The sequence below is a fragment of the Lynx rufus genome, unplaced genomic scaffold (assembly GCF_022079265.1).
Source record: "Lynx rufus isolate CCGP_SWC_20201006 ecotype Redwood Valley unplaced genomic scaffold, mLynRuf1.p SCAF_18, whole genome shotgun sequence".
In the NCBI taxonomy this organism is placed as follows: domain Eukaryota; kingdom Metazoa; phylum Chordata; class Mammalia; order Carnivora; family Felidae; genus Lynx; species Lynx rufus.
In genome coordinates, this window is record NW_025814832.1 from 31,425,378 (window position 1) to 31,438,500 (window position 13,123).

General features: G+C 53.9%; 1 protein-coding gene across 1 annotated transcript; it reads left to right on the forward strand.

Annotated features, from left to right (window-relative positions):
• Positions 1-7,049, forward strand: CPSF4L (cleavage and polyadenylation specific factor 4 like). Its single transcript, XM_047080436.1, has 7 exons — positions 1-103; positions 650-700; positions 1,454-1,606; positions 4,603-4,698; positions 5,627-5,720; positions 6,334-6,431; positions 6,934-7,049. Exons 1-7 carry the CDS (start codon positions 1-3, stop codon positions 7,047-7,049), a joined length of 711 nt encoding a protein of 236 aa, XP_046936392.1.
• The last annotated feature ends 6,074 nt before the right edge of the window (positions 7,050-13,123 follow it).

Below are 13,123 nucleotides of genomic sequence, written 5' to 3' on the forward strand. Positions count from 1 at the left end.
ATGCAAGAGATCATTGCTGGGCTAGAGCAGTTCACCTTCACCTTCGAGAAGGATGTAGAGATGCAAAAGGGCACTGGACTCCTGCCTTTCCAGGGCATGGACAGTGAGTGAGGACAGGGTGTCAGCCGTCCCCCTGGGGGACCTTGCGCCGTTCTCTGGGCTTCTCCGCTCAGCCCCTTCACTGCGGCACACCAGGGCGGCCGAGTTGGGGACTGGGGCCTGCCACCCGTGATTCTCAGCTCAGCACCCCCCTTCTCAGGGGCTGAGGGCTCCCCTCTTACATACTCTCCAGGATTCCAGGAGAATGGAGCTGACTTCCAGGCAGCCCATTTTCCAGACGGGGAAAGCGGAGAGACACAGAAAGGGAATGGTGAGAAGCCAGGAAAGTCCACATTGGCCTCCTGAGTTGCCTTGGGCCCCTCCGTCACCTGTGTTTCAGAGTTGGGGGCTTAGGTGTTGAGGTCTTGAGGCTGGTTCTGGAGGCCAGCATCCAAAGAGCCAGGCCCTAGCCCCCAGGCCCAAGCTTTGGGGAGGTTCAGGGTTGCGGGGGTGGGTGGGGGTGGGTAGGGACTTCCTGAGGAGGAAAAACCCCCTGGCAGGGGCAGCCTCTGGTGAAGCTACCTTCTCTCTTTCCTTCTTCCCCTTCTAGAGTCGGGCTCAGCCGTGTGCAACTTTTTCGCTAAAGGGCTCTGTGAGAAAGGTGGGTCAGCAGGTGAACCGGGGCGTGGGGGGCTGGGGCCGTCTGCACATCCACGCCCTCTTGCAAAGAAATCCAAGTGCTCTGGTGGAAGGTCACACCCAAGCGAGTCATTGGCCGGGTGAGGGTAGGACTATTTACAAAGAACCCCTTCCCAGCAACCCTCACATTCTATCAGAGGGGTGGCCAAGCATGAGGCTGGTCCTGTTTAGGAACTTGGGAACCGGGGCATCCTTCCTGCTGATGGCCGTACCCCCCATAAGAAGGTAGCAGAGTCACACGGGACATTTCTACTTCCTTCTCAGTTGTTAGTTACAAAGCCGGCTCTTAGGTCAGCACGTTAGGTCTCCGGGGTCAGGAAACACAACCTTTGAGGGGGGTTTCTGAGACCTGGTTTTAGCAGGCCCTTAACAAGCACTGTGTGCCAGGGGCCGTGCTGGGTGGGGGTCCCGGGCTGGAGCCACGGCTCTGCTCTCTGGTAGGAGCCCCACCCCGAGCCTGGAGGAGAGGGGGGCTGTGAGGCTGCTGGGAGCTGTCCGGACCCCCTGGGGCTTCCCGGGGTTTGAGAAGCACGAGGGCAGGCCAGGCAGAGAGGAAACTTTGGGCAAAGGTGTGGCAGTGCTGAGACGACAGCCCGTCCTCCGTGTGGCCTCCACCAGGGGTCAGGTGACGGGATGGACGAGGGGCACGCTCCCCGGGAATCCCAGGCAAGCAGGGGGTGGGGGTGCTCCCAGCTGGCTGTTCTGCTGTTCCCAGGGAAGCTCTGTCCCCTCCGGCACAACCGAGGGGAGAAGATGGTGGTGTGTAAGCACTGGCTGCGGGGACTGTGTAAGAAGGGCGACCAGTGCAACTTCTTGCACCAGTATGATGTCACCAGGATGCCCGAGTGCTACTTCTACTCCAAGTTCGGTAACGCCCCTTCCTGGCTCCAGCCCTTACCTAGGGGGGTTGGCAGTGGGGACTGGGGAGACAGGAAGACGTGTGACAGGGAAGCCCAAAGGAGACCGTGTATGTCTCCGGTGGCCGACCGGGCCTCTCTGAGCCCCAGGCGCCTGCTTTTCCAGCCCCCTAGGAACAGTGGAACTGTACTCTGGGATCCCTGTTTCACTGGCCCACAGGCTCGGGCACACGCTAGTAACCCCCACCCCCACCCCCACGGGAAGGGTGGGGTGAGGCTGGACTCAAAGGCTGAATTGTTTCCCTTTGCAGTCCTGGCTAATCACATACCCGGACTGACTGTCCGGAAATAAGCCTGGAATGGGCCGTGTCTCTGTCCCCGGGGTGGGTCCGGGCCAGCGTTTCCCAAACAGCAGGATTTGAAAGCCACTTTCACGATGCTTGCCAAACACAGAAAGCACCTGTGCCATTGACCTGTGTCACTGTCGATTCTTCCGACTGTCTTGTTTTACAGAGTGTTATTTTAGAAGAAAACTTTGCATTGCTTCCGTAAGCGGAAAACTAGCATCTCTTATTGGCAATGCAGGGTCACTGTAAACATACAGTCATGAGGTTCAGAAGCACAGCCTCTAAAATTATCTTGTGTGGTCGGGTTGGGACCAGTGTCCTCCTTCTCTCTGGCTTTCAGACCTCCTTTTGTCGTGCACAGGGCTGCCCGGGGCAGGAAGCCACAACCACTTGCCACCTCATTTAAGATTGAATCGGCAAGTGTGCCTCAGATCTTGTAAAATATCTTCCCAGTGAAATTCTACGGCTCAGTGCTTTCCAGAGCTGGAAGGAGCCTTAAGGATTATCTAGTCCAGTGCTTTTCAAACTGTGTTCCAAAAGAGTGACCTGGAGGGACAGAGAGCTGCCACAGTCTTCAGGGACGTCTCTGACTGGGGCAGCTTTGGGGTAAGCTGCCCTCAGTGCCAGTGGCGGGGGGCAGTGGGGGGAGGTCCCGGCTATTTGGGAAGAAGGCGAAGCATCCCCAAAGAGCTCCTCCCAGGCCAAAATTCTGTGTCCTGCCTGCTGGGAGTTGAGGTCCCGCAGCCTGCATGTGTTCTTGGAAGGGAAGGACAGAGTTTACCTGAAGCTCAGCTTCCCTTGGTCAGCACCTAAATAAACCTCTTTCATTTAAAAATGCCACTTACCATTAAAAAAATATATATATAACATTTATTTATTTTTGAGAGCTAGAAGGTGACAGAGCACCAGTGGGGGAGAGGCATAAAGGGGGGGGGGGCACAGAATCCGAAGCAGGCTCCAGGCTCTGAGCTGTCAACACAGAGCCTGATGCGGGGCTCGAACTCACGGAAACTGAGATCCTGACCTGAGTGGAAGTCAGACGCTTAACCGACTGAGCCCCCCGGGCGGCCCAAAGTAATTATCGTTCTTATTGGAAGTAAACTGTTTTATGTAGAACATTATGTTGGGAGGTGTTGGAGTGGGAAGGGGCAGCTGAGGGGGCCCAGGGTCTTGGGCCCTGCAGCTGGCTGGGCTCTTCTAACAGCTACCTGGGGGACTCCGAAAAGGCTGACTGGAGGGTGAGGCGCGGGTGCCACCTGCTGGCCGCCAGAGGAATGCAGCGAGGCGCATCCAGGCCAGGACAGAAAGGCAGCATTGCACTGGCAGGTGACTTCCCGCCGCTGCCTCCGCCCGCCCGCTGCCTCCTAGATCAAATGCTCGCCAGCCCTAGGGGAGGGATGTCACTTCCATTCCTCAAAAGGCGGGAGCCCAGAGGCTGCACTCTGCCCTGGCTGCACACGGCACTTCCCCTCTCTGAGCACTGCTGTCCTCATTTGTGAGGCGGGAAGGCCAGGAGGGAATGGTGATTTCAAACTGTTCTTAGGCATCAGCGGTGAAACCTGCTTTGCAGAAGGGCGACCTTTAAGTAGATCTCTGGAGAAGTTTGAAAACCAATGGGGCAAACACCATCAAGTCCTTTTGGCTGTGAGAAGCACCGAGTTGTAGACTTTTTTTTTTTTTTTTAACGTTTATTTATTATCGAGAGACAGACACAGAGCGTGAGCAGGGGAGGGGCAGAGAGAGGAAGAGACACAGAATCCGAAGCAGGCTCCAGGCTCCGAGCCGGCAGCACAGAGCCCGACACGGGGCTCAAACCCACAGACTATGAGATCATGACCTGAGCCGAAGTCAGTCGCCCAACCGACTGAGCCACCCGGGCGCACCCGTGAGTGTGTTGGGAGTGTGTTGGGAGGCTTTTAAGGAGGATGGGATTGGAAGCATCCACCAATTCTCTACTCACATGAGGTGAAAGATGAACTGATTCCTCCTCACGCTCCTTCAGAGCCCTGGGCTCCTGCAAGAAATCTAAGAGTGTTCTTACAACAATTCTCCAGTGGTCTGTCCCACGAGGCTGACTCCTTCTAGAGGACCCGAGTCTTGGTCTATAACCCACAGCTTATAGCACAGGCATTGGGCAACCACAGGGGTCCCTGTGTAGCATCTAGCATCAGACCACCGCCAGCTTTGGAGCTGGTCTTGCTGGCCTGTCCGCCAGAAAGGACTGTACCCTGGTTCTAGAAGCACCGTAGGTCTCCGTCGCAGAGACAAAGCACAGAGGGCCTTGATTGAAACGCATCCACACTGTGTCCTCTTGGATCTTTAGGGGCTCGCTCTGGCTCTCCTCTCCCCGCCGCTTCTTCGTTCCTTCCTCTCTGGTGGCCTCCAGATGCCTTCCGTTCCAGTCCCTCCCTCTGGATATCTTGCCCTGCCTCTGCTCTTCCAGATGTGTTTATTCTTACCCAAGTCCTACTTAGCAAGTAGTATTGGGATCCATTCTTCTTAGTTTGCAAGAAGGATTAGAAAATCCTTGCTGTCTTCTAAAAGCTGCTGCTGATGGAAGGAAGGCAAGTGGAGGCTAGGCAAGGCGGTCAGTCCACTTTGGGGAGGGTGGAAATGAGCATTAAGATGAGCCCGTTTTTAAAGAATGCTGGACTTTTCAGGTGATTGCAACAACAAGGAATGTCCCTTTCTCCACGTGAAGCCAGCTTTCAAGACCCGGGACTGTCCTTGGTATGACCAAGGTTTCTGCAAGGATGGTGAGGCCCCGATGGAAAGGGAGCACTAGGTGATCACGATGTGGGGGGTGTCCCCAGCAGGGGAAGGATGCATATGCCTGATAAGGCCCCGTGGGGGTGTGCTCCTGGGTTAAAATCCCAACGGAAGACCTTTCCATAGTTCTCCCCCAGGCTCGCTCTGATGGAAAAGAACCCTCTGTGTATTGTAACATTCAGCCTGGCATGGCTTCTCCCAGCGGGCTTACTTGGGTTCAGACCCCAGTGACTTCAGAATGTATCAGCTGCGTGACCTTGAACGAATTGCTGAACGCAGTTCCTCACTTATGGAAAGGGGAAACAGCTCCTTCATAGGGTTATTGAGCTGGCAGATATAGGACCTCACAGGAAGCCCTTGGCATCGGGTCTGGTCCAGGGGAGACCGACCACATGCATTCTCTTGTCTATTTCTTTTACCCACCTGGGGGGGGGTGCTGTCACCTAAGCGTGCTCCACCTGCCCCATTAAGAGGCAGGGTCCCCCCATTGGAGTCCCTGTGCTCTGAGTACTGCGCCCTTTACTTTCATTGGTGTTCAGGTGCACTGTTCTGAGTCCTCGGCAGTGTTCCTTTGGGGGCATTTTAGGGGACAATTAGTAAGCTGTGGTGGGGTTAGTCTTTCCTCAGCTGTAGCTTCTGGAGCTAAGGTGACAAATGACAGTCTACAACCACGTAAATCCTCCAAGATGCAGTGTGTCAGGGACGCCTCCGACCCCACTGCTCAGCACTGGCCAGCTGGCACCCACCCAGCACATTCCGAGGTGGCCATTCCCCTCTCAGTCACGTGGCTAGGAAGCAGGTGCTTTGGGCAGGAAAGGACAAGGTTTATATGCCCTGTTAAGTGGAGAGCTATGACTGCCATACCCTCCCGGTGAGATCTGTCATGTGTGTTTCTGGCTGTTCTCTGCCCAGCAGGTCCCCTGTGCAAACACCGCCATGTCCGTAAGATCATGTGCGCTAACTACTTCGTGGGCTTCTGCCCCGAGGGACCCAGGTGCCAATTTGCACAGTAAGTATGACACCTGGATTAGCAACTCTAGTACGGTGCCTGCTTTCTGGCTTCTGGATCTAGATCCTTCTATACCTTCACTGGTCCAAGGTGGAAAATGAAGTGTCTGGTGAGCATGCCCCCCCTCCCCCCTGCAGTGATTTCCTTACTAACTCACCCTGCATTGCCCCCCCCGCCCCCCCCCCCCCAGGTGCTGCACCCAACTCTACCCCAGGCTGTTCATGTGTATTTGTGCGGGGCTGACAGGCATGTAGCTCTTCCCAAACTGTTCTAGAAATGAGCAGAAACACTTAAAACCCACCCCAACCCTCTGCAGTTCTCCGTCATCCCCCGGCTGGGGCATGGGCTCCTTCCCCAGGGGGCTCAGAAACCGGAAATCTGCAGTAGGCTGGCGAGGAGCACGCTAATGAGCAGGGGATGGAGGGCTGGAGCCAGGCTGTAACTGTCTCTCTCTCTCTCTGTACTTCCCTCAGTCCCAAGATGAATCTTTTATTCAACCCGAGTTTCACGAAGGTGAGTGTGCAGGCAGGGAGGGGGCAGGGGTGTTTCGTTCCCTTTACCGCACGCGCTCCCTGGAGAGCACTTACTCTGTCTGGCACCGCACTACGCCCAGCTGCCCTCACCCTCGCACGATCCGCTCCAAGTACCCGTCCCGGGAGAGGCACCCGCCACGGCCCAGACCCCCTCCCACCTCGGCAGCCTCTGCGGCAGGTAGCGGCCCTGCTCAGCTCATCAGCCCTCGAATTCTCCTTAGTGGGCGGCATGTGTGTGTAAGCAACCTGTGGGGTTCCAACTCACGACCCTGAGATCGAGAGTCGCATGTTCCTCCAACTTAAGACAGCCAGGCGCCCGACGTGTGTGGTTTTTTGATAAAGACCAAGGGGCCCAACTCCGGGCTTGCGGTCCAAAGTCGTTCCTCTGCATCGGGGCCATCCTGGTTGTGCCCGGTCCCTGCGGGAACACATACTCTTCCCACTGCTACCAAGCACTGACGAGCACCCGCATCAGGGGTCAGCAAACTACAGCCTGGGGGCCAGATCGGGCCACTGCCTATTTTTGTACAGCCCAGCACTTGCAGTGGGTTTTTTTTTTTTTTTTTTTTAAAGATCGTAGGGGAAAGAAACCAGAATATATTGTAACACGTGAAAATGAAAATGTCAGTGCTCGTAGTTTTATTGGAACCGGGCCACGCTCATGTACGCGTCATCTACAGCCGGTCTCGTGCTTAGGAGTGGCTGCGCCGGAGCCCAGACGGCCTTTAAGGCCGGAAATCTTTCCTCTCTGGGCTCCTACAGAAAGTCTTTGCTGACCCCTGGTCCGGAAGACTGAAAGTCGGACGGCCAGTTAAGTCTGAAGGAGGTCAAAATAGGCGTGGGAACGGGGGGCGGGCGCTTAGCCCCTGTCAATCAGTGGCCCCACATCCGGTCCCTCAGCCAGAAGGAAGGCAGGCGCCGGCTCGGAAGGGCGCCCTCTGCCGCTTCCAGGTGGGATCTTGGCTGGAAGGTGGGAAGCCTCCTCAATGACTGTGGGCGATCCACAAGCCCAAGTCTAAGGCTCGTCGGGAGCCACGCGGTCGGCAATTAACGCCGCAATTTATTGAAACCTGCTTTGCATGTACACGCCTGGCCGGAGCCCCTGCCCTCAGTGCAAAGTCGCCACGTCTGCAGTGTTTTCTCCTGACTTTATCAGCAGCTTGTCAACTGGCCACGGGGTTCAGCCCCTCCTGCTCGTGCCTGGGAGCCTCGCCGGCCCCCTTCCCCGCCGGAGGGACCGCTTCTCCCGGCTCAGAGGCCCCAGCAGCACCTGGTCTCCTACCACCTGGGACTCAGGGCGCCGGAGCCCGGCCCGTGCTACAGGGTGAGTAGCTGCGGTGCGACTCCCTTCGGGTCAGGTAAGACCACCACACTGGGGTCTAGGGGTGTGAATGAGGGCAGTGAGCGGGCACTGGTAACCCCAATGTTACCCTAAGTCTCCACGACCTCATCTGACTTACCTCTCTGGCCAGACAAGACTTTCTTTAAAAGCTACTAAGTTAAACAGCTTTCATCACCTTCTTTGCTGCGTTACCAGTTCTGAGTTGATCTAGAATGTCCTCAAGATTTAGGGGGCAGGATTTCCTAAGGGAATGTAGCACTTTGGTTTCCTTTTTTCCCCTGGTTTATCAAGAAGAAAAACATCATACATACCTTCACGAGATAAACTCTACGCTGTTCTGTGCTTTTTATTTTAGAGATTTTATTTGTAAGTAATCTCTACACCCAATGTGAAGCTCCAACTCCCCACCCTGCGATCAGGAGTCCCACGTTCCACCAACTGAGCCAGCCAGGCGCCCTGACTTTCCTGTGCTTCTGGCCGCTCTACACTGTGAGAGCAAGCTCCACCGGGAGAGGCCAGGGAACAGGGCCCTTGCCTTTCTCATATGTTTGATTTTTGGGGCCTCTGAACATCCAGAGCCCTGTTCTCTGGGATAGTGATAATGGCTTGAATCTCAAGGTCTCTCAGGCCTGAAACGGAGCTTCATTTAAGATAAAATCCATCAAGGTACCTGGGTGGCTCCGTCGGTTAAGCGTCCGACTCTTGGTTTCGGCTCAGGTGGGAATCTCGCGGCTTCATGGGTTCAAGCCCTGTCAGCCGCGCTGAGTGCGGAGCTTGCTTGGGAGTCTCTCTGCCCCTCCCCCACTTGTGCCGTCTCGGTTTCTCAAAATAAATAAAATTAAGAAAAAAAAAGCTAGCTAGAGACAGAGCATGAATGGGGGAGGGTCAGAGAGAGAGGGAGACACAGAATCGGAAGCAGGCTCCAGGCTCTGAGCCATCAGCCCAGAGCCCGACGCGGGGTTCGAACTCACGGACCGTGAGATCGTGACCTGAGCCGAAGTCGGACGCTCAACCGACTGAGCCACCCAGGCGCCCCGGCAGCTAACTAGCTTTTATGGTTCCTTAGACAGGTTAAGATGTTTCCATTGAGATTTGAATTTATGAAAAGTTACACCCTTAATCTTTTTCTTCTAGTGTCGAAAACCGGGCCATTATGCCAGCAAGTGTAGAAAGACTCCAACAGGTAGGAGTTATCAAAAAGTAACCCCTGGTCTGTGGGGTAACTGAAGACCTTCTAGTGAAGACACCCAGTGGCCACGCTGTGGGGTCCTCTCTGTTCCCAGTGAACCCTACTGTCCGCCTCAACAGGGTAGGGGGAGATGCGGGAGTAGCGTGCTGCATTCGGGCCTATTTCCTCTCATTCTGTCCGTGAACGAGCTGCTAGAAACACAACAGGACTGGAGGCACGCAACCTGTGGCAGGACGAGTTAGCCATAAAACGGGGGAGCAGAATGTACATAAACTCTGAACCCAAGCTAGTGGGAACAGCCGCCCCCGTCTGCGCGGCTCCCGCACCCGCTACAAGACCAGCCTGGGCTGCACGGGGCAGTTCCCGTGCACGTGGCCTCACCTGCTGCTGCAAACTGGTGATTAAACTCCGTGGTTTCCTTTGGCATGACAGCTGCTTCCCTGTTACGGCTTACTTAAATTTAAGGCTGGATCCTGTGCACGCCCGATGTGAGGGATTATGGGGAGGGAGACGGTACACACCAGTCTTATCCTGGGGAGGTAGGGGCGTGACCTGGACCATTTAATGCCATTCTATTTACGCGGATGCGGGAGTCAAGTGAGTCTGACCCACTGGGAGAGGAGCGGGGAGGTTAAAGTAGAGACTTTTGGAGAAATGGAGAAAACAGTAGAAGGTGTGAGTAGGACGCACCCCCCCACCCCCACCAGCCTGTGGCAGGTGGAGACGGCCACCCGGCCGCCTGGAGCTAGAAGGTAAGGGGACAGGGTGATCGAAGAACGAGGCCCGCAGGTTCTGGGGGCCTGCACGGCAGCCCCGCCTGGGCTGCTGAGACAAACACCACACAGCCGTGTAGGCAAACCACTCAGCCTCAAGCCTCAGTCTCCTCAGTGTGACAAATAAGCGTAACGGCGCCAGCCTCCCAGGGTGGTCCTAAGGATGAGATGAGAGAATGCAGGTAAGGAACTCTGCACAATACTTGGCTTTGACAGAGCAGGCCCCGGAGGGTAGCCACGTTTTAGCGGGGATCGTGGCGGGCCTGTTCTCGCTTGGTTCACATTTAGAATCTGAAGTAGCATGAGGCCACAGGGGGTTCAGAAGAGCCGTTAGAATTTAATTCCTACCACACGTGGGCCCTTGCTGGAATTTACCGACGCAGGGCCTCTAATCCCACCAAGTCTCTGCAAAGTAGGTATAACTGTCCCCACTTTACAGTCCAGACCTCCAAAGAGGCTCCAGGAAGTCAGACAACTCGCCCCAGGCCACAGCCACCCATCTCAAAGGTGAGGGTCTGGAAGAGGCAAATAACCAGGTGAGAGGAAAATTTTAAAACTACTGTTATGAAGAGTCGTGGTAGGAACATACAGGAGGAACACAGGGAGCAGGGGAATTAGGATAATCTGCAAATCAGGGTAAAGGACTAAGAACAGCGGCAGCGAGGTTTCCCAGAACAAGTAAAACACCCTGTTGCTAATACACAAATGATTATCTTTAATAACTAAATACTCTGGTATGTATTAGAAGAAAGTACTTTCCCCAGTAAACTCCGTATTTCAGATACGGTCACTCAGGCTTCAATCCCAGGAGCTAAGACCAGGGATAACCCACCCTACACAGACCACGTGGGCACAGCCATGGCCTTTGGGCCTGCTGGGAAGTATTTCCAACCTTCTGGAATGCGACCCTCCCCTGAAGTCTTCTCAAAGGCGGATACGGATCGCTCGTATGGATTCTCTGCACGCTGCTGAAAGATTCGTTTGGGAATTCGTGCCGCTGCCTTGGAAGCAGAACCTAACCAACACTGTTGCTCACCTGGGGGCGGGCTCATCTAGGGGGGCTCCTGCCCGTGCTGTGGGAGGTACGAGGCATCATTTTGGGAGACGACATCAAGGAGGCCGTTTAACACGGAACATCAGGTTAGGAGCATCCCTGGCTTCTTTTTCTCGGCTTTGTGATGAGCAGCTACTCCTGACTCAACGCCTGCAGGTAACAGGGCCTCACTCATCTACGATCCCAGGTTTGAAAAGAATCTCTCCTCTTTCTGGGTGGAGCCCTGCATCTGCCAGGTCACAGACAGGATTAGGATTGGCTGCGCAAATGAACTGATCTTGCAGGGATATTTGCAGATCTGAGTACTAAATGTAGCCTCACGAGCCAAGTTTACATTGCTACTGTAAGCGGAAACTGCTCCTTTGATCAAGCACTTTGTCTGGACCGGAATCTAGGACAAGAATCAACGGCTCTCTGCTGACCTCAACAACTCAGACTGTTTGGAACATTATGAGGAAATTGTTAAAAGACCTGATGAAAGGTCTTCAAGCACCCTCTCACCCCACATGGCAGAAATGCGAGTGGCCAGAAACCAAGGAACTCCAGCATCTGGAGATACTAACGGCTTCTTCAAAGTCCCCTGGACCAATTAAAAATCCACGCTCAGTACTGGGGAGCCTGGGTGGCTCAGCTGGTTAAGTATCCGACTTCGGCTCAGGTCATGATCTCACAGTTCGTGAGTTCGAGCGCCGCGGTGGGCTCTGTGCTCATGGCTCAGGGCCTGGAACTTGCTTCAGATTCTGTAGCTCCCTCTCTCTGCCCCTCCCCCGCTCGCACTCTCCCTCAAAAATAAACATTAAAAAAAAAAGAATCCACGCTCAGTATCAAATTCAGAGGCATCAGTTCAGCCCTTTTCTTCTTTCCTACACATGGGTCAGGATTCTTGGTGCTGACCATGTCAAACTAAAAAATCTTTTTAGTGCAGGATCCCACCTTCATCTTCAACTTGGTAAAATGAAGCAGCTAGCTGTCCCTCTAGGACGGCTGGTTCATTTAGTTTGCTCTTCACATTAAGGAACTTATTTTCAGGGATATAAAATACCTACTGTGACATAAATTAAGTAGAATGTTTTCACTGTTCTAGCATTCTGACTCTGACAAATGACACTCTCTTATTTACAGTAGTGGTAATAGGTCTTGGGGCTCCAGCCCCTGGGGACCACCACTGCACCTGTGTTTGGACAGCAGGGGGTGGCACCAGGGCACTAAGGCTCTAGGTCAAGAAAGGCTTCTACTGAAATGTTTCCCAACCCAAACTGTCTTAGAGCAGGGATCCCAAGTTGCCTTACATGTTCCAAACGCTCCAAATGCAGGGGCTCGTTGCCTTACCTACTCCAAATGCGGGGTAGGGGGGTGGGAAGGGGGTCCCGCTCCCCCAGGGCAGGGTCAGCACACACTTCCAGCTTTGCAAACCACGTGGTCTCTGCTGTAACTACTCAGCTCTGCCACCAGAGCAGAAAAGCTGCCCCAGACCACGCTTAACAGAAGGAGCAGGGCTGTGCTCCAGGAAGACCTTATTTACAAAACAGGGAGTGGGCTGGATCAGGCCACTATGCAGCTGCTTGAGGGGTTTGGGGCAAGAGGGCATCCCAGGCGGGCAGCATTCTCTTCTACCTTGACTCCCTGACAGTTCCCGACCTGGACTAAGGACAAAGGGGGAAGTGCAGGGAGCATCCCCCACCCAAGTGTCTCCCTTAAAGCACATTTGCAAAGAATGGCCACAAAGCCCTTTCAAAAGGAAAGATCCTGTTTTTGGAATTCCAATGAAGTCCTCAGTAATACAAATGCTCTTCTCTCCTCAACCCTGAATTTTTTCCTTTTGGGGAATTCTAGTGTACCTTTTCCCCAACCAGGAGAAACTGATGCGGGATTAAATTACTCCCACTGGGGATAATTAGAAGGGGAGAGAGACAGGGGACTGGGAAGAGAAAAGGCAGATAAAGCAGAAGATAGAGCCAGAATTCAAGTTTTGAGAAGAGAGAAGAGACATGCAAATAAATAAATGCTGGCCTCGGAACAGCACACTGCTTTTTCTGTAGTTTTGAAAGAGCTGGGATGAAAGAGACTAACCTCCTGTATTTGGCATGAGAATATCCCAAGCAAAGCTAAAATATACGTGTGTGTGTGTGTGTATAAAACAAACATGTAGATATGAACACGTCTATGATATATAATCAACCCCCATGTTGGAAAAGGGATTGGAGAAACAGCTCTCTGTACAATCTGGATTATGTTTCCTCTAAGCCTTTTCTATCTGTCAGTAACCAGGTGAGGAAGCCACCAAAGCAGAAGTCACAAACTTAGAAAGACACTGAATATTTTGATGGGGGAAGAGACCCAGAAAACCCAACAACCCTGACAAAGTAAAGGGAGCGTCCGAGTGTTTCACTGAAGTTCTCAGGAAGGGATGGGTGGGATTCTGAAGTTTCCCGGAAGAGATGATAAACAGAAACCATCTGCTGTTATACTCAAGATGTATAAAAAGTGCTTCAACGATTCTGTTTAGTGTGCG